General features: G+C 30.3%; 1 protein-coding gene across 1 annotated transcript; it reads left to right on the top strand.

Moving 5' to 3' along the window:
* Positions 1-3,734: 3,734 nt before the first annotated feature.
* Positions 3,735-20,258, top strand: LOC129962940 (fibroin heavy chain-like). The gene is made up of 7 exons (XM_056076942.1): positions 3,735-3,829; positions 6,400-6,467; positions 7,885-7,971; positions 9,947-10,027; positions 12,230-12,343; positions 13,314-13,341; positions 17,252-20,258. The coding sequence occupies exons 1-7, from the start codon at positions 3,772-3,774 to the stop codon at positions 19,978-19,980; spliced, it is 3,165 nt and encodes a 1,054-aa protein (XP_055932917.1). The 5' UTR covers positions 3,735-3,771; the 3' UTR covers positions 19,981-20,258.
* The last annotated feature ends 500 nt before the right edge of the window (positions 20,259-20,758 follow it).

The following is a 20,758-nucleotide window of genomic DNA, read 5'->3' as shown; positions in this document are numbered from 1 at the left end:
GGAAAAATAGAGAAGCGTTCAGCAGGATATTGGAGATTTGTGAGGTACCATTTAAAATGGCATAAATAAGATATATGTGGGGAAAAAGGCCTTAACTTAAAATTTTTCCTGAGAAAAAATTATTTGTTTTTAATAAAATTGCTGGATTGATAATTAGTTTATCAAAAAACTAAGAAAAAAAAGTGTTAGTCTGAAGGGAAAGTGAAATTGAAGAAAGGAGTCATAATTTTCTATTCATTCTGCCATTTCACGTCCCTCCCCCTAAAACACCCCTTGTGGCCACAGACTGTGCACTTAATAGCTTTCCATTCGACAGAGAACACTTATTATTGCCAGTTATTATAAGCAAACCTGCATTAACAATTAAATTTTTCCAAAATGTTCTTTGTTTTTGCCTAACGTGTTTTGGTGCAATAGCACTATCCTGACACTTATCAAAAACCCAAACTGTTGTAAATCGTTTTATTCTTCACTTGAATTTTATTTTTATGCCACACTGCGACATGATCCTTTCTTTATCTTTATTCTCTTTTACGCTTTTAATTAAACTTTTACATTTTATTCTTGGAATTACATTCTATTCACATTTATAGAGTATCGCGCACTTTCAATTGTCCCGAAGTTCTAGTTAAGAAGAAATACCTTTTTTGGCGATAATTAAACTCATTTAGCTTTTTTAATCAAGTAACAATAAAGGTTATGTTTGAATTCATTCCAATTTTAGTATTTACTTGCAAAGTTCTTTTAGAATTAGAAGTATTCTGTATATTATACAGTCCTTGTTCAAAGATATCAACAAAAAATTTCATTTTGTGTATGTGTATGTTATCATTAGTTTTTTTTTTGGGGGGGGGAAACTAATTAGTTAATGAAATTTTTGCAAATTTTTCAATGTTTGTAAAATGAAAATGAATATGAAATAATATGGCAAAATAACGAGAATATTTGATTTTTATTTCGCATAAATAATTAAAAAATTACCTAAAAATAGAAACCAATAAAGAATTTTCTATTATAGAAATCACAATGAAATTTATTTTAATTAATAAGCATTTTATGAAAAAGTAAAATAATATTTAACGTTTTTTTTTTTTCTTTCAAAATCCTCTCTCTGTGTCTAAAAATATCTACAAAGTAAAGTAAAAAAGTGAAGTATAAATGTCTGCAAACTGAAAGTGTCTGTAAAAAAATGACTAAATGAAGTTATTTTAAAATCTGCGGTATTATATTCTCAAATTTTTTTTTGAAACCAAACGTTTTGTATACCAAATTTCATTAATTTTATTGCATTGCTTTTTGAGACATCAAGTTTTCTGTGAAATAATGATGTGAAATATTCATTTTTCAATAAATGCATTTAAAAATTGTACGTGCACATTAGTTCATCTAATAAAACTGTATTCCAGATTTTTTTTAAACAGAATTACTAAGAATAAGAGAATTCCGGCTGTGGTGGTAGAGAGTTACATAAACATTTCGACTCTATTTTGGAGAATTTAACGCTAAAAATAAAATAAATCGCTTGCTTTCATCTGATATTATCACTTTCACCAGCTTCCACTATCGACTATTGTGTATTATTAAAAGTACTGAATCTATTGTTTTATCTTATAGAGATTAAAAGTAAAAACTGTTTCATAATTTACAAAGTTTGGGATTTATTTTTAAGCCATGAAATATCGAATCTTTCAGGAAAAAGCACTTTCACAACCTAGTCAGATACCTTAACAACAATTTGGGAGATAGGTGACCACTAAAAACAGAACTACGTATGATGAACTTTCAAATGAAATAAAATTTGTCAAAATCATACCAATATTTTGGGCTGGAAAACTGTTGAAATTTGGCTGAATTTGGGTTGAATTGAAAAAGAGAAACGCTGTATCAGATTTTTATTATTTAAGCATAGATTTTTCTTAAGAATATTAAGTCATTAACTTAATAGTTATGCTTTCTTTTTCCTCAATTGAAATATTTCAGAGCAAGGAAAGAATATCATTTTAAAATTAAATGCATACAGAGACAACCTTCTAAATTTGGCCAATGGAAATTTCAATTTTTATTTAATCTGTAGAACGAAACTCAGCCATCATATTGATTAAATTATGTTATATAATGCAGTGTATGGCAATAAACTAAAATAAATATAGTGACCGTTTTTTCATTCTTTTAAGAACCTATAGGCCATAAAAAAAGTAGAAAATAAAATGTGAAAATTTTATTAAATTATAAAAAAATAAAAAAATAAAAATTCGATACAATTGCCTTGAAAATTTAGACATTTATTTGACATATCGTTGGATCAGATTTCGCAATCCTCTCCACGAAATATTTTTCTGTCAATGGTATGAATTGGGTCTCAACGTTTCCTTTTAAGTTAGTATGGAATTATTATTTTGATATCCTTAGTTCATTCAGGTCTAAATAACATTCAGTATGAAAGGGGGGAAAGGTCGTAAAACTATTGTAACAGAGTTCAGCGAGTTTTAAACTGGTTCGAAACTAATGAAGGCTGCTAGTATCTCAAGCAACGAACTAGCTGAACAGTATACCAAAATACCGATTTTGAAAGAAGCTTTTATAGAAATTAATTTTTCATATTCATTTCTTAAAAGAATATTCAAAGAACTTAAGATTACTGAAGAATTTCAAAAGAAAGTTCACCGTCTGTCTGTTTCATATCATTGGTGGCAACATTTTTCGAAGGAGGGATTGGGAACCAGGTACAAGATCCCCCTGTATGATAAATGCCTGAATCTTCATGCCAATTATGGAGAAATATAACCAAGTTTATTCATAAGAATTACAATTAAGTTTATTTTGTTCTTTGCGCTTGTCCTTTCCTTTATGATTCACTCACAGTTTGAAATGAAGAAACGGCCCTCGTAATCATAATTCATAGTTTGAACGTTTTTTTTAAATTATGAAATAATAAGGATAAATAATATAATTCAAATTATATATATGTTGAAGTTTGTAAAAAAAAATATGGCTAAAGGCAACTTCCAAAAAAACTTGAGAATTAAAGTTGGTTTTAAAAAAAGATTTGAAAAGAATTGACTTATAACTTATTTAATATGATGAATAACTATAGCCTAAATTGATTCTTGACAAATCATATTAATCATTAGATGAAGTGAATCTCAAAATCACGAAAAGAGAGAGAGGGGGGGGGAGAAATGAAATTCCGCAAAGATTTCACTTTTCCCCATGTTGCTATACTGAATCATTTAAAAGATCTTTGATATTTTATTGCAAATAATTTTGCAAAGCATTATAATAAAGAATTTCTTGAATTTTTCTTTCTGTTTCAAATGCTCCAAATTATTCTTTATTAAAAAGTCTTGTGATATTCGTATGTTTACAGCAACGAGTATTGCGGAAATAAATGAGTGAGAATTTTTCAAAGCGACATGTTTGTTTACACATTCTCGAAACACGATTTATTACAATCTCTAAATGATTATCGACTTTTATACATTTTAATCATGAAGCAGAAATTTAAAAATTCAACTTGCAAATGTCCTAATGCGGTATTAATGTCCTATGTAATCAAAATCATACATATTTCATTTTTATGAAATGGCGACAAAAAATATTAGTCCAGGTTCCATCAGTCTGATATGAAAATGTGAAATGCTGTCTCTGTGTCGTAAAATGTTAATGTCTTCAGGTGTTAGATTGCAACAGAGAGAATAGTAGAGGTTGCATGTATATATATGTACATTATTCGTTATGATGAATCACTGCAGTTTGTAGTAAAGAGAAAAGATGGATATTTTGTCTATGCTCCTACCTCTCCTAATACTGACTCTTGGATTCAATTCTGGTAAGGTCAACATTTATGCGAACTATGAATGTATTATTATAATTGGTATTTAATTTGTCTAATTAAACGTAAATTCATTATTATGCGTTTAGTAAAAGTTTTATTAATATGCATTAGAACCATCATTACCCAAGCTGATTGGGACTATCATCATGTAAGATAATCGAAAATTCGTATGATAAAGACCAAAGTTTAAACCATAAATTCTTTTCTTTCGACAAGATTTTCCAAAATTGTTTATATGAAATTAAAAAATTAATACTGCGAATACTATTTTACACAATTCTTTCAAAAATTCTTTTATTTGTCATAAAATTTCTTGCATGGATTTTTTTTAAAAAAATTAATTTTCTTTTATAATTTTGGTATTTCTTTTGCCTTTTCTTATTGGTTCCTTCAAGATGTGCCTTAAACAATATCTCCGATTAAAATAGGAAATGTTTCAAGATAATTATAATGCCATTGTATTTTTTCACAAAAAAACCCCCCATGAAATTAGATAATATCATCTTAATGGGACTTAAGCATAGAACCTTTTTTCCCTTCCTCTAAATAATTTCTTGAGTTGCAAAATACCAGTGTTCTATTTTCGATTGGAGAGACCAAGCATCTCAGCGTAATTTCCTTGGCCATTTGGCAGGAAAAAGTCTAAAGCAAGTCGATTAAAAAATTTTTTTTCCTAATTGCTAAATAAATAAAATTTTCAAAAAATATAAATAATAAAATATAGAAAGATATTAACTATAAATTATATTTGATAAGAATCTTATACTTTCATCAGGTACACTTAGTTATTATGGAATTTATAAATAATGAATATCTGCTTAAGTAACATTGCATATGAAAGTGGCATTTTCTTGAGTTATAATATATCATTAAAAATAAAAAAATAAATTATTAAAAAATTTATAAATAAAAAATTATCCTAAAATGAATTATTAAAAATTTGATCCATTTAATGAAACGACGAAGTGTGATTGTTTTTTATTCTACTATTTATTTTTTAATGAGAAGTCTCACAATATGTGTAGGAGCCCCAAAATGCCTGAATATCCCATTTCAAAAAAATAAAAAAATCCCTCTCAGACCTTTTATACAACATCGCATTAATAGTTCTTATTCTCATCTTGGTAGGTTGGGTCACTGTGGATTTCATAAGCTTTAGTACTGTACAAATCAGTTGAAATATCAATTTTCACATTTTGAGTTATTTTATTAGTGTTCACTATAGCATTTCTGGAATATATTGTAGCTTCTTAAAAAAATTAAAAAGTTGTTTGAATCTGGTACAGGTTTGATTAACAGAAAACTCGGTCGGCAGAATCCTAGTATTACTAAGATTCTATCTTAATTTTGATATTCATTTTAAATTTTAAGCTTTGGATAAAATGATAAAAATATTCGATTAGATAAAGCTATCTAATGAATTAAATAATTTATATCAACTAAGTGATTCCTTCTTATATTATATAGTACACGATACATTAACTTCATTGCTGAATTAATTTTACAAGAAAAATTTAAAATTGAAAGTAAAATATTTTTAGAAAGTACATAGCGCGTATAGATAGATCTAAGTTAAATTTATAAAATATATATTTATAAGTATTTATAAAATATAGCTTTTTAGAAATGCTAAAAAATAACAATATTACATTAATTATTTGTGATAACTTAATATGCAGCTAATTATCTTAATTCTAATGAATTTAATAAATAGTATATAAAGACGTAAATTGTTCTTACGCAGTTCTGTTGTCAAATGGTATATTTTGATTCTTGTAAAATTCAGAATTTATTCGAAGGTTGTGCATTTTGATTTCCTTTTTGGTTTTCTTAAGTGTATTTCAAAAGTTTTAAATTAAACTCTTAATTAAATTGGAAATAATTTATAATATTGAAGTAAAATTCTAAAAAGAAATAACTGTAGAGGTAAAATTTGAAGCATATTATTGGTTGAAAGACACCATAATTTAGGAAGAATTTCCTTTCTTCCTGTATAATTTGCAAACGACTAAACGAGTAACCAATAATATCCTTTAAATTTTACCTCTACAGTTATTTCTTGTGAAGAAAATTTATAAATTTGAATGCAAACGATTAATTTATTGTTAATTTATCGAAAGATTTAAAATGCAAACGAAGTTCGTCCTATATAAACACAGAGAAATTTAGATGGCTAGTAGTTTTTGAGTGTTTAGCTTCATATGTACATTTGAATGGTAATTATTCTCCTCTTTATAAATAACACATAATTAGAATAAGAAATGCTAAGCAATAATCTTTCATATGTAAATCTTTTTTAACTGTTTAGTAAAAGAATATTATAAAAACTTGTTTTCGATGCTTTCTTTCCGTTAAAACCTAAAAAATAGTTCTTGATTTAGATTTTTATAATTTAATGAAAATATGTAAAGAAATAAAAAAGCAACATATAAAAATAAATAACGCAGAAACTGAAGAACAGTCGAATAATAATGAGAATACAGTTCCTAAAAATGAATACTACATTTTAATAACTACATAATCAGTAAATTCTTCTAATTTTTTAATGTTTCAATTTTTTACAGCTCACGGTTCATCGTGTATAGAAAAATGCAAATTCGACAAACATTGTAACAAGACTGATTTCATCCAGGTAAGTAATATTTTAATTTAGAAGTGGAAAATATCTATTCTAATTATCACTAATTCTGAGCATCATTAATTAATTTTCTTTTTGAATATTATTTATTGAGTTACGAGTCATTTCCAATTTAAGAATCAATCATCTGGATGAACCAATTTAGGTGTTATACATATTTGTATTCCTCTTAGAAATGTTCCTTGCATTAATTTTGTTCGAATGAGACACATGACTTTTCCTGCTATTTTAGAAAATTGTTTTAAAAATGCATAGAGAAAAAATACTTAGACATAGAATAAAGTACTTATAAGTTTTAACAATTTGAAGGAGTATGAAATATCGCAGGCAATAAATTTTGGAATTGGATATAATTTGCAGAAATACTTAAAAATAAAAAAAAAAAAACTTTAGAATGAATCAAAATATTCTGTATAAATAACGAATTTAAAATTATATAAAGCATAAAAGTAACATGGTTTAAACATATGACTTTGTAGATGCTGAAGCATTTTTATAACTTAGCGCAATAATTGCATTGTATCAATATATTATTTAAAGAAACTTCAATACATCATCTAAAATTACAAAATTTCAAGCAATTCTATTTGGGAATCACAAATGGATACGGAACCAACCACAATGGAAACGATACTAACGCCAAACTGTAATTCTTTTATGGTGCTATCTCTCCAAATATAGTAATTTAACTATAAGTGGTTACACATTTAGATAACTTAACCTATAGGTAACCTAATATTAGTGGTTACCACATTTAGGTAACCTAACCTTCAGATAACCTATATATTAATAGTTACCACATTTAGTTGGTAACCAAAAGTGATAACCTAACTCGATAGTTGGCGAATGTTTTAGTATTTGGCACGATCTGGTTGATACTGTGAAAAGTCTGCACTGTATCCTTTTGTTTTACCAAAAGGGTTAGTTAACTAACATTATAATTTTGCTTTTTTTCATAAACGTAAAAACGCACCATGCCTATCATTAGCCTTTAAGTCCTTTACTATTTTATATGAAGCATTAATCAATATTTTGGAAATTTTTTAATCAATAATAGTCAATATGGTCAGCAGGACAGAACAGAGCTAATAAACAAATTGTTATCTATCTGAGTAATAATGAAATTTGTCCACAATTTCTACAAAATTGCTTTTAGTGAAATAAAAACTGCTAATTTAAAATAACATAACAATTTTATTTACAAGATCCAAAGCATATACAGCTTCCTACAGTAAGTCCCTAGAGTACTAAAGGCAAAAAATGACGTTAAAAAGTCGATTCTTGGAGAAAATATCAAAAATATTTTTATTCTATAATCTTAATCTTTTTCTTTATAACGCCGTTTGAATTTTGTTTTTATCTCCATTTTCCGAAATGTAATCTAACAAAACTATTCTTTATTGCATTTCAGAACACCCCGTGTTCTTATTCTTGCGTCTGTGATGGACAGTATACTTACTATGTGGAAGAAACCTTCACAGAATGCGGAAGGGGAAAAGTAATGATATTTTTTATTTTAAAAACTTTTTCAGTACTTACTTATTAAAATTTTCCGAGTAATTTCATTAATTAAGTAATCAATTTAAAATAAGTACTCCACCAAGACGAAATTTATATTATTACTCTCTTTTATTCTAATTTTTAATTTGTTATTAATGCTTCTAGTCGCCTTAAGCGACTCGTTTGTTCGTCATGATTATTGGGTGCTTAAATTTTCAATTAAATACTTTGCATAATTTGGTAAAATTATTCTAGTCCTTTTAATTGAATATTTTAGTATTTTACACACATATAACTCATATTATTTTAGCAACTTATTACCATTCTATCAATTGTGTTATATATTTTCCTTATTCCCTATTTATATCTTAATGCAGCCAATTATATGATAGAAAAGAGCAGCAATGTTTAAAAATTTAGACCGCTTAAAGAAATTTTCACCACTATTTGATTTTGAAAAATTTTAATTAAAGAAGTATAAAATTTTGAAAACTTTATTAAAAGTATGCATAATACTGAAAACCATTCAATATGAAAAAAATAACTCGAATCTTCAAATCTTGATAATCAGTAATGAAAAAAAAGTATGAAGGTAATATTTTAAAATAAAATACACTTAAAATAATTTAAAAAATAGATTGAAAATAGAAAATGCTAAATGACATAAAAATGTGCATCATTGAAAAAATAATTCTCTGAATTTTAAAATTATGTAAAAATTGTTTTGGTACTGTAATATTTTCGAAAGCTCTAGCGAGAGAAAAAACTCAGAAATTCATTTCGTTTTGTATTTTTAATTATTGAATAAATTTTATAATGGCTGATGAATGAATTGCAATGAATGTCTTAATACCTGATGCTTGCAGCTAATGTCTTTCTTTTACGATAATGACATTATGCCTTCTTTCATACAGTATCACCATAATATACATAATTCATCTTGAATAGTATTTCGGCCTCACTTTTCGGTTCTTACCTTCGAGCAATGAGAAATTTTTGTCCCACTGCAGTCTGTTGTGTATTGATGTGAATAAATTTGGTCTCCTCAGACACATCGACTGTGTGAACCTAAACAGAATTCAGCATCACTGCACTGAGATGATACGCACTTGTAATATGGAACAGATGACGAAAGCTTAACCAAATGACACGTACTTACTTATCGACGGGCAGCTGAATTCAGAATGGAGTATTGTTTTAAGAAAGGAAAATTGTGAAATCCAGATACTTTCCGCTACAATATGATTGTACAAAATTGACAATTCGTTTTGAGATTCGCAAATTTAATAACTGGGTATAATGAAGTTATAAATTTACCTAATTAAATTCCATTTTTTAGAATTCTTCTGGATTTTTTCATTACTTTAATAATTCTAAATAAAATCGATTGATTGAGGCAATTAAATTTTTTTTATCATTTTTCTCTTCCATTGTGCAATTATTTCTGTTGAATAAAACTTTTTAACTTATTTTCATGCACATTCGTCATGTTCCAGGTTTCAGTATTAGAATTTCCTTCAAATTGAACAGTTTTTAATGAACAAATCATTTTATCAAATTTAGGAATTATCAGAGTATTTTGAAGAATTTCAAACAAATAATTATCCATTTTAAATAACTTTATACTTTTAAATTCTATAAATATATTTTGATAGAAGTTTACGCTTTACATTTTCCTCTTTCTTATTTTTAAAATACTGAAAATTATGCAAAATATTATGATAAGTAGAATATTTTATACACTTAGAATTAATTATAAAACTTAATAAATGTGTAACAAATCTTTATATTAATTCATTTAAAAGAGATTTGTTAAGACTTTACTGTTTTATTTCATTCTTGTTCATTTACCTTTTTCTTTCAAGTATTGCGCTATATGCAAGAATGTAAAAACTTAAAATATTTTATTTCAAAATGCTACCATGAGATGTTAACAAGATTAATTCATTTCTAACCATTTATATAATTTCTAGCGGTGCTACCAAGGCGATTGTCTCACTGAAGTGCCAAACCGTTGCCAAAATTATTATGGAAGTAATTATCTTGGACTTTTGGTGAGTGAAAAAGAAAACGATAAAATAAAACGAGACTTGTCTCATTACAGCAGATAATTATTTTTTCATCATTCCTAAAACTCATTTGTTCATCAGTATTTGCTTATTTTCGTTAATGCTTTCTTTTAAAAATGATAGTTGAAAAAAATTCTAAATATATTTAAAGATAATTACTATAAAAACTGAATAAAATATGTAAAAAAAGTTATCTATTGAATATTTTCAAAAGTCCGAAAACTTTTTAACTCTCTACAAAAAAAAAAAAAAAAAAAAAAAAAAAAAAAAATTGAATTAGAACATTATTTTTAACATGTAATTAAATTACTATGATGAAAGTGTTTGATTAAATGTTTTGCTATGTTTCAAATTATTTCCGAATTATTTGAATATCAGTGTAAAATATTCACATTTTTTTCAGGAATTTCGTAATTTCTTTAAATTTTAAACAATATCTTTTACAAAGGATTATTATACAACAGAAAATTCAATTCATTCTTCATTAAAAAATAAAATAATAGGTATGTAAATCAAAAATTTTGGAAATTCGAAACAAATATTTTGAAAACATTTTTAGCTATCGTGATTCTGAAATGAAAATCTGTTACAAAATTACATTTTCAAAAAAAAAAAAAATAAATAAATGAAAATAAAGTTTTTATTTAACCTAGTAAGAAAAAATATCTCTAATGATTTTCAATTATAGAGATGTGTATTTTTCCCTTTTGGTTTTTCATTATAATTTAAATTTTTTAACCTTAATGATTGGACATTTTTTTCTTTGATGTTTTCTTGATAATTATCGTTTGTTATTATATATCAATATTTCAGCAATCATGGATTAATTTGAATATTTCTTCAATCAGCTGAATATGAAATGCATGTTAACTGACCTTAAAATAATTTTCTAGATTAAAAAAATTGAAAAGATAATTAAACTTATTCATGAGTTTCTTATCAATATCATGGTGGAAAGGAAAAGTCAGTGAATGGCGATTTTTAAATAATTCAGAAATTTGAAATAATGCACCAAAGAATTTAGAAATACGTTGCGAGTGGATTCCATTCTAATTTCTTGTGTATGTTGAATGCCATGAAATAAATATTCATCGATTGAAAATTTATATTAAAAATATTGAAAATTGCTTCATTGCCGTATCTTTAAAATTTCATTTTCAGCTATTAAATTTCATACAAGGGTTTTTAATAAACTTTCAGAACATCGTAGGAAGAAAGTACAAATAATTTTGGGAAAAATTAAAATAATAGGTTTTTTTGAATTGGACAATAAAAAAAAGTCGTAATTTTAGGTTACAAATGAGTTTCGAATGGAAGCAAATAGGTATTTAAATTTTAGAAGTTTCAAGATTAATAAAAGATAATAAGAAAATCTTTTTTGAAATTTAAAATATGTTTCGAAATACTAACAAATATTAAGAAATTTCGGTATACATTTTTTTAAAATTAGATATTTTTGAAGTTGAAACTTTAAGAAACTGCTTTTAAATTATAATATAACATTTATTCTTATACTTATTTTCAAATGAATGAATAAACACAACTTAGAATATTTCAAATCTCTCCTCCTTCAATTCTAATCTTCACGTGATACTTTATCAATGGAAATATTTCCTAAATGATTGATAAGTTTTAGTTTGTACCTTAAAGACAATGAACGTGGAAAGAATAATCCTATGACGTTATCCGAAATTTGTGAGACTTCTATATTTTATTTCCTCTAAAAGTCTTTAAAATATTCATTTCTCTTTTAGGGCTTTATGAGAGTAATTAACAGCTAAACAGCTAAAATATTATTAAAAAATATCTTAAAAATGAAGATAACTCAAAAATGAAATATGATATGTATTTGAAATTGATTTTAAATACATAAGCAGATTTGATCAATTCTCCTTGAAGCATTTTAAAGATTTAGTGAAGTCAGTGTTTGCAAATTCTGTTCTGTGCTATTTACATTTTGGGTATGAGAAAAGTCATCTTTATTTAAAATTCTATAAAATTTCAAAATATTTATAAAACTACCCTTTTTTATAAATATTTTTGTCAGGACAAAATTTCGCTGCCTTTTCTCAATAGACGACATTTTGAAAAAAACATCACTTTTCGCTGGTACAAATTTATAATTCGTTTTCAAAATGGCACAAGCTACAAACTGTACACAGTTTCTCATTTTCTCTATTCTTTCAGAATCCGAGCAATCCTTGCGTCTATTACTGCTTAAACGTCTATTCACCTTGCATAATTTATGAAGAAAATGTTGCCAACGGCGGAAGGTGTTACACATACTCAAACACTGCAGGGGTAAGTGAATCAACTAGTTTGATCTTTTTCATCGTTTTACAAATGGCGAAAATAATAGCCGTAACCATTTAAAACGTAAAGAAAATTATTCAAAATACATTATGCCAATTTTCGGAAGGAGTAGAAAATATAAAACCTCATGTAAATCTGATCTGAAACGCCAACCAGATGAGATAGAGGACATATGAAGATTCAGAAATTATGAGTTAAGAACGGGTAAAAATAATTTATTTGGCTTCCAGTTGAATCGTACTTACTCGAATAATTTCATCCAGAGACACGCAGGCTTCGCAATTGTGATCCATATCCTGGTGAATTCTTTTCAAATAAAATTGGTTACCATAAATGAGATAAATTATTCTGTTTCTGAGCCATCGCGTTTACTTTCATGAGGAAGGATAAACTGAAGAACTGTTGACCCAAGTGGGGTTTGATTGAAAATGTTATATGTATCTTCAATTTAGAAGTTAAAACTGTATATTAAATTTTATTTATGTAACTAGGTAGCATTTTTTATTTGTCCTCTTCATTTACACTCGGATACATAGACAAATTTCCTTTTCATGTACTTTGTTCAAAATTTGAAAGAAATCTACTAATTTGGTATAATGTTCACTTTACAAATTTCATCTCTCTAGCTCAATGAATTTCTTAGTTATCATTTTTATAGAAAGACAAACACAATTCCAAAAATATTTTTTTAGAATCGGAGAGATCTAAAAGGGAGTAATTTTTTCTTTTTTTTTTCACTACGACTGCAAAAATTTTCCATTTCATGTTTCTTATATGAGAAAGTATGAAAGAATCAGTAATTTATTTTTAGGTTTTTGTGTATCTCATCTTAATTGTGTTGTCTTTTATAATTAGCGGAAAATTTTATTAAGTGTTCGGTATTTTTTTAAAAAAAATATTATATATTTTCATTGAATACTTCATTTTCTTATAGAAATTATCGATTTTTATTTTATAGAATTGCTTCAAAGGAAGATGTGTAGAAGGTAAGCAGTTGCTTATAAATTTATTTTTGATTATTATCAATTTAATTCATTTGTAAGCGAAATAACCCGCACACAATGACAGTAAGGCAGTTAAAAAGCGGAGTAACACGTTCTTCGCCTAACGTTTTATTTTGATAAGTTTCTTATTGTGAAAACTAATCTTTTTTTTCTCTCTTTAAAACGATTTGGGGAAAATTTTAAATGTATGGGAAATTAAATAAAATTACAAGAATGAGAAATTTTTGTAACTTTAAATTGTCTCTAGAAAACTGAATTATGTAGAGTAGTACTTTAAACATTTTTTAAATATTTTTTTCTATGTAGGCTTTAGTTTGCGATAAAATCCATTTTAATGCAAGCAGATGAAATGTATCTACTCTAATGTCTAATGAAAATATGAAAAAAATATGGATTATTTGACTGAAAAGTGATGTGAAGCAAAGCCTTATAATTGTTTATCAAATAATTTGTTCGAACTTATGTAAATTGACTCACAAAGGGAAAGATACAAAACGGCACTGTGGGTATAAATGAAGACTTTATTCAAAGTACACACCATAGGCTTGAGCAAAGTAATCCCATTGATTATCGAGTCCAAGGATTATTTGTTCCCAGAATTCCTGTAACCGTGACGAGATCCAGTCCTTCACAGCGTCCTCGAGTTTAACGTCCGAGTGAAGCGCTTCCCTTTCAGATGTTTTTTCAGGGAACCAAACACATGAAAATCACAGGACGACATGTACGGGCTGTAGGGCGGATGGTCAAGCTCCCACTTGAACTTGGCCAGTTCCGTGTGTGTATCCCTAGTCATGGGGCGAATGTTATCATGGAGCAGAACCACACCCTCAGAGAGTAGTCCCGGTCTTTTGTTCTTGATGGACCAGCGTAGTCTTCGGAGTGTCTCACAGTACACATCGGAGTTAATGTGAACACCATCCTGTCTTCACATGCACTGCCACGTCAATTGGACGGAGCTCAATATAAGAACCTCTGCTCTCTTCTGAACATGCGGGCACCCCCGCACGCTCCGATTTACCCCAGGGGACTCCAATCGCATCCCTAGATGTCTCGCTACTTTCTAACATAGCGGCATAGGCAAATATGTTGACGGTTGCGTTAGTTACGACGCTTCGTACCTTTTCATTTGAACGCCCCTTATTTTACGTAGTTTTCAAATTAGGCTGTATTTCTGACCAATATTTAAACACTGAAGTACAACTAATGAATCACATGAAATGTTCAAATATTTTTTTTTTCTCATTATGAAGAATCAAAACAACTACATGAAATCGTTTTTAATGTACAGATTGCTTTCGTTGTTGTTCAGGAACTGAAATACAATCGCAGAACAACATGCGGAGCCGCCCAGCTGTACTCTGCTACCATTCTTTATATATGAAAACTAAAAACATCATTTTTAATATCATTTTAAAGCTAGTAACATATGTTAAAGACATTGTACCTAAAATGTTCATAGTACATTTTCTTCATATTTAAAAATTGACAAATTCTGAAATTTTCAAAAAAACATATATAATAATTTTATAAACCTGAAACTTGATACATAATAATCAGACTAGAACAAGAAAAAAGGCATTGTAAGAATTGCTAAAGCAAAAAATGATCAGATTTATTAAATTATTAAGTAATTTAAAATGTCGCTTTATTTAAAGCATAGATGTTCAGATTAAAATATGTTATAAAAAATATTCTGTTAAAAAATGTTTAGTTGTTGTAACAAGTTAATCCTTTTCAAGCATTAAAAATAATCTGAAATCGTGTTTAAGTACTTAACTTGAATAAATCCGAAGTGAGTTTTGAGATTTTTATCATTATATTTGAAAATTCCTTCCTTAACATACAATATTTAATATCATTTATTTTGCTGTTTTATTTTCTGTGGATTTAACATTTAAGGCATTCTACATTTCTTTTTCAGTTTTTAATTGAAAATTTTAACTACATTATATATTGAAAGGTTTTTAAGAGAATAAAATCATATAAAATAAGCAAGACAATGATTTTCAAATGTCCTCTTGTTCTATTACTTATTTTGAAAACGAAGCAATGCATTTTGATTCAAGCAAGTTTCTTAAAAATCATTCAATTTTTTTAAAATAATTTTTAAAGAATTTCAAGAACAAAATGCATTTGATTGTAAATTAAAATTAGTTTCATTTAATATTCCAGTAATAAAATTTAAAAATTAATTTTTTTATAAAAGCTGAGTTTATAATTTTTGAATATTTCAGTACAAATTCTTTTAATTATCGGAATATTAATCAGCAATTTTTTTAATTCATTACATAATTCGATAAATACTAGAATTTAGATACATTTTTCAAGTACAAGTTACATAAAAATACTTTTTAATAATAAAATAAATTAAAATTAAATAAAATTAATAAAATAAAAATAATAAATTATTTTCTCAATACTGAAATGTACTTAATTTCAAATGAAGCATTTTACATCAAATCTTCTAATTCAATAAAAACTTACGATGTAAATTTTTCGATCCCAATATTATGCAATATAAATTACATCTGGTCAGAATGTAATAATCAGTAGAATATACAATTTATTTTTTCTCGTAAATAATTAGAATAAAATATACTGTATGATATTTCTGATTACACATTTCTAAGACATCATTAAAATGAATAAATAACGTGGAAATTCACACTAGAGATAACAAAATATCTTTTAATAACAACAGACACTTAATAACACAGAAGTAACCTCAAAAATGCAAAGTTTTAAGAATCATATTAAGTTTTTTTTAAATAAATATTAAGCTACAAAGAAACTTAATGAGACAGTTAAAAAATTATAATGTTTGAACCTCACTGCGATTTTTAGTGCAACAAAAACAATTTTGAAAATGCAAGAAGTAATGGATAAGGTATGATAATTCGATTGCGATAGCATGGGATAAAATATTTATTCTTTAATGAGCATCATTACATTTTATTTTATATTCGCTTAAATGAATCAATTATATGCGTAAAACATAGAAATGTGAAACTGATTTATTAATTAATTCTTTATGGTGCAATTGAATTGTCCATACTAAAATTTCATAAATATAAAGCTCTCAAAAATATATACTCACTTCGAATAATTTCTGCACCATAAATCAAGTGATTTAATAAAAATGCAAAATTTCTCTTCCATGATTTCATGTAAATGGAGTTTATCAGCAACAACTTGATAAAAGTATTGCTGATAAATGCGGCAGATTGAATTGGAAATATAATTTCGATATCATTTGGTATTTGGTCGCAATCCCAATGGTTGGTGTCACCTATTTTTGAATTATAAATATTAAGTTCCTTGTATCTTCGTAAAAAGAAGTGGCTTTTGACCAACTTTTTTTTTTTGAATTCTGTAGCAGTAATGAAATGGATGTTTTAGGGGATGAATCATTGACCTCTCCCGTTTTACCCTAATTCTGTCATCCCTGAAAGTCCATCCAGAGAGCTTTTCTATTAAATATAATTCAAATTTATTAATCATTCCAATGGCAAAAAGGTAGTAATTGATTTGAAACAAAAAAGCAGTCTCTAACTTCATTTTTATACTTTATAAAGATTAGATTCTGAGTTCATTTTTGGAGAACTATATGGATAAAGTTATTTGGCATGTACATATCCTTCTTCTGTATCATAACACCATTATTCCATTTTCTTATCCATCAGGACAATTGAAATTCATTAATTAGAATCTTTTATAAAATATTAATGTTTAGTTCGCAAGAGTTTAATATTATTTGTGAAATGAAACTGAAAACTGCTTAAAATTTCTGAACTAATGAATTTAAAATACGGAGTTTTCAAATTAATAACGACCAAATTAATAGCAGAACTCCTATAAAATTCTTTTTTTCGTTTAAATGTTATACCTACAGGAGGATTACCTTTTGGCAGAGCGGTCTACTACGATGAAGATAGGGGAGCTACGGCAGGTGGAGATAGCAGTGCGTCTGCAAGCTATGCAGCAACTACAGCAGGAGGTGTTAGAAGAGATGGAACGCGATATTTTGGAGGAAGTAAGAGCGGAGTTGACAGCGCAACTTCGTCAGGATTTGGAGTGGCAGATGCGTCGGGAGCTGGAGGTAGAGGTTACGGATCAGGGGCAGCAGCTGCATCAGCAGCAACAGCTGCTGCTGAAGGAGGAAGAGCAAACGCTGCATCAGGTGCAGCAGCTGCATCGGGAAGAGGGGGATCACTCGCCGCATCAGAATCAGCAGCTGCTGCAGAAGGAAGAAGAGCAAGCGCTGCATCAGGTGCAGCAGCTGCATCGGGAAGAGGGGGATCACTCGCCGCATCAGGATCAGCAGCTGCTGCAGAAGGAAGAAGAGCAAGCGCTGCATCAGGTGCAGCAGCTGCATCGGGAAGAGGGGGATCACTCGCCGCATCAGAATCAGCAGCAGCTGCATCGGGAAGAGGGGGATCACTCGCCGCATCAGGATCAGCAGCTGCTGCAGAAGGAAGAAGAGCAAGCGCTGCATCAGGATCAGCAGCTGCTGCAGAAGGAAGAAGAGCAAGCGCTGCATCAGGTGCAGCAGCTGCATCGGGAAGAGGGGGATCACTCGCCGCATCAGGATCAGCGGCTGCTGCAGAAGGAAGAAGAGCAAGCGCTGCATCAGGAGCAGCAGCTGCATCCGAAAGAGGAGGATCACTCGCCGCATCAGGAGCAGCAGCTGCTGCAGAAGGAAGAAGAGCAAGTGCTGCATCAGGAGCAGCAGCTGCATCCGAAAGAGGAGGATCACTCGCCGCATCAGGATCAGCAGCTGCTGCAGAAGGAAGAAGAGCAAGCGCTGCATCAGGAGCAGCAGCTGCATCCGAAAGAGGAGCAAGCGCTGCATCAGGAGCAGCAGCTGCATCCGAAAGAGGAGGATCACTCGCCGCATCAGGAGCAGCAGCTGCTGCAGAAGGAAGAAGAGCAAGTGCTGCATCAGGAGCAGCAGCTGCATCCGAAAGAGGAGGATCACTCGCCGCATCAGAATCAGCAGCTGCTGCAGAAGGAAGAAGAGCAAGCGCTGCATCAGGAGCAGCAGCTGCATCCGAAAGAGGAGGATCACTCGCCGCATCAGAATCAGCAGCTGCTGCAGAAGGAAGAAGAGCAAGCGCTGCATCAGGAGCAGCAGCTGCATCCGAAAGAGGAGGATCACTCGCCGCATCAGGAGCAGCAGCTGCTGCAGAAGGAAGAAGAGCAAGTGCTGCATCAGGAGCAGCAGCTGCATCCGAAAGAGGAAGATCACTCGCCGCATCAGAATCAGCAGCTGCTGCAGAAGGAAGAAGAGCAAGCGCTGCATCAGGAGCAGCAGCTGCATCCGAAAGAGGAGGATCACTCGCCGCATCAGAATCAGCAGCTGCTGCAGAAGGAAGAAGAGCAAGCGCTGCATCAGGAGCAGCAGCTGCATCCGAAAGAGGAGGATCACTCGCCGCATCAGAATCAGCAGCTGCTGCAGAAGGAAGAAGAGCAAGCGCTGCATCAGGAGCAGCAGCTGCATCCGAAAGAGGAGGATCACTCGCCGCATCAGGAGCAGCAGCTGCTGAAGAAGGAAGAAGAGCAAGTGCTGCATCAGGTGCAGCAGCTGCATCGGGAAGAGGGGGATCACTCGCCGCATCAGGATCAGCAGCTGCTGCAGAAGGAAGAAGAGCAAGCGCTGCATCAGGAGCAGCAGCTGCATCCGAAAGAGGAGGATCACTCGCCGCATCAGGAGGAGCAGCTGCTGCAGAAGGAAGAAGAGCAAGTGCTGCATCAGAAGCAGCAGCTGCATCCGAAAGAGGAGGATCACTCGCCGCGTCAGAATCAGCAGCTGCTGCAGAAGGAAGAAGAGCAAGCGCTGCATCAGGAGCAGCAGCTGCATCCGAAAGAGGAGGATCACTCGCCGCATCAGGAGCAGCAGCTGCTGCAGAAGGAAGAAGAGCAAGTGCTGCATCAGGAGCAGCAGCTGCATCGGGAAGAGGGGGATCACTCGCCGCATCAGGATCAGCAGCAGCTGCAGAAGGAAGAAGAGCAAGCGCTGCATCCGGAGCAGCAGCTGCATCAGAAAGAGGAGGATCACTCGCCGCATCAGGAGCAGGTGCAGGTGAAAATTCGTACGGAACAACCTTTGGATCAGGATCTGGGGCAGGAAGAGGAGGAGGGAGTGCAGCAGCTTTTGGATATGAATCAGGAGAAGGAACCGTTTACGGATCAAGAGTCGGAACATCAAGAAGCGGAATTACAGGAGGATCAAATGTCGTCTACAGTTACAACGACGCCGGTAATTCTGCCTTCTCAGACAGTTACGCAAGCAACGGAGGTACGGGAGACAACTACTTCTACGAGACTCGTGATTACTCAGCTGACACAGGAGAAAGAAGAGCAAGCAGTTACTCACAAAGCAGTAACTTTAACAACGATTATGGAGGATCTTTGAATGGCCCGATATATTCTAGTTATATAGATCCATCAGCTGGTGACTATGATTACGAAATGTATTGGGGATCAACTGGAACTGCTGAAAGGGCTGGAAGAAATTCTGGGGCAGTATCTGGAGCGGCAGCAAGATCGATCTACAGTGATGTACCAGGTGAGGGAAGGGGAGCCGCAGCGGACGCAGGATCATTTAGTTTTAATGGGTAGTGGTATCACAGCAAGGCATATTGTCTAATCGTTCCTGTTCATAAATGAAATTCTTTGAAAATTTGTCATTTATTATTATTTCAATTTTTTCTCTCTATTTTAATGCCTGTAAAATCAATTCGCAATTTAAATTTGATTCAGAATGGACTGAGATTCATGCATGAAAGTGAAAATTCATTCAAAACAACGTGCAAATTATAAAGAAATGATTTTTTTAATGCAACACATTTAATGTTAATTTTTACAGCAATCATAATAAATATACTTTGAAAAATTTCGGCCTCTGTCTTTTTATCTTAATTTCGATAACTTTTCTACAAACTCTACATCTGTATATTAGTAATTATGAATCTGCATCTGATATCCGATCATTGTTTCCAGTTTCCCATTGTCTCTCTCTAAAATAAAAATTTAAAAAAACTATTATCCAAAGTGCTGTTTTTCATTAGAAGTATTTAATTCTTATTTCTAATTCTTAATCAACACTTTGACATACAGAACTTCTCACATTTATACACCGAACTCTTAAAATATAGGGGTGTGTTTAATTCAAAATATTTAATCGATAAAAGAAATTGTTACCTCTAATTCACATTATTATAATGGGTTTTTAAATATCTAATTTTAAACTGTAAAAATCTATCTATCTATCTATCTATCTATATATATATATATATATATATATATATATATATATATATATATATATATATATATATATATATATATATATATATATATATATATATATATATATATATATATATATATATATATA

Source organism: Argiope bruennichi, chromosome 3 (assembly GCF_947563725.1).
Source record: "Argiope bruennichi chromosome 3, qqArgBrue1.1, whole genome shotgun sequence".
In the NCBI taxonomy this organism is placed as follows: Eukaryota; Metazoa; Arthropoda; class Arachnida; order Araneae; family Araneidae; genus Argiope; species Argiope bruennichi.
Note: the sequence above shows the minus strand (reverse complement) of the source record. Positions and strands in the feature narration are given on the sequence as shown.

Excerpts from the sequence above, each read along its gene's own strand:
- LOC129962940 (XM_056076942.1), top strand. The coding sequence starts at position 3,772 with ATGGATATTTTGTCTATGCTCCTACCTCTCCTAATACTGACTCTTGGA. Across the intron at positions 3,830-6,399 it reads GACTCTTGGATTCAATTCTG|CTCACGGTTCATCGTGTATA; the intron begins GTAAGGTCAACA and ends AATTTTTTACAG. Across the intron at positions 7,972-9,946 it reads CAGAATGCGGAAGGGGAAAA|CGGTGCTACCAAGGCGATTG; the intron begins GTAATGATATTT and ends TATAATTTCTAG.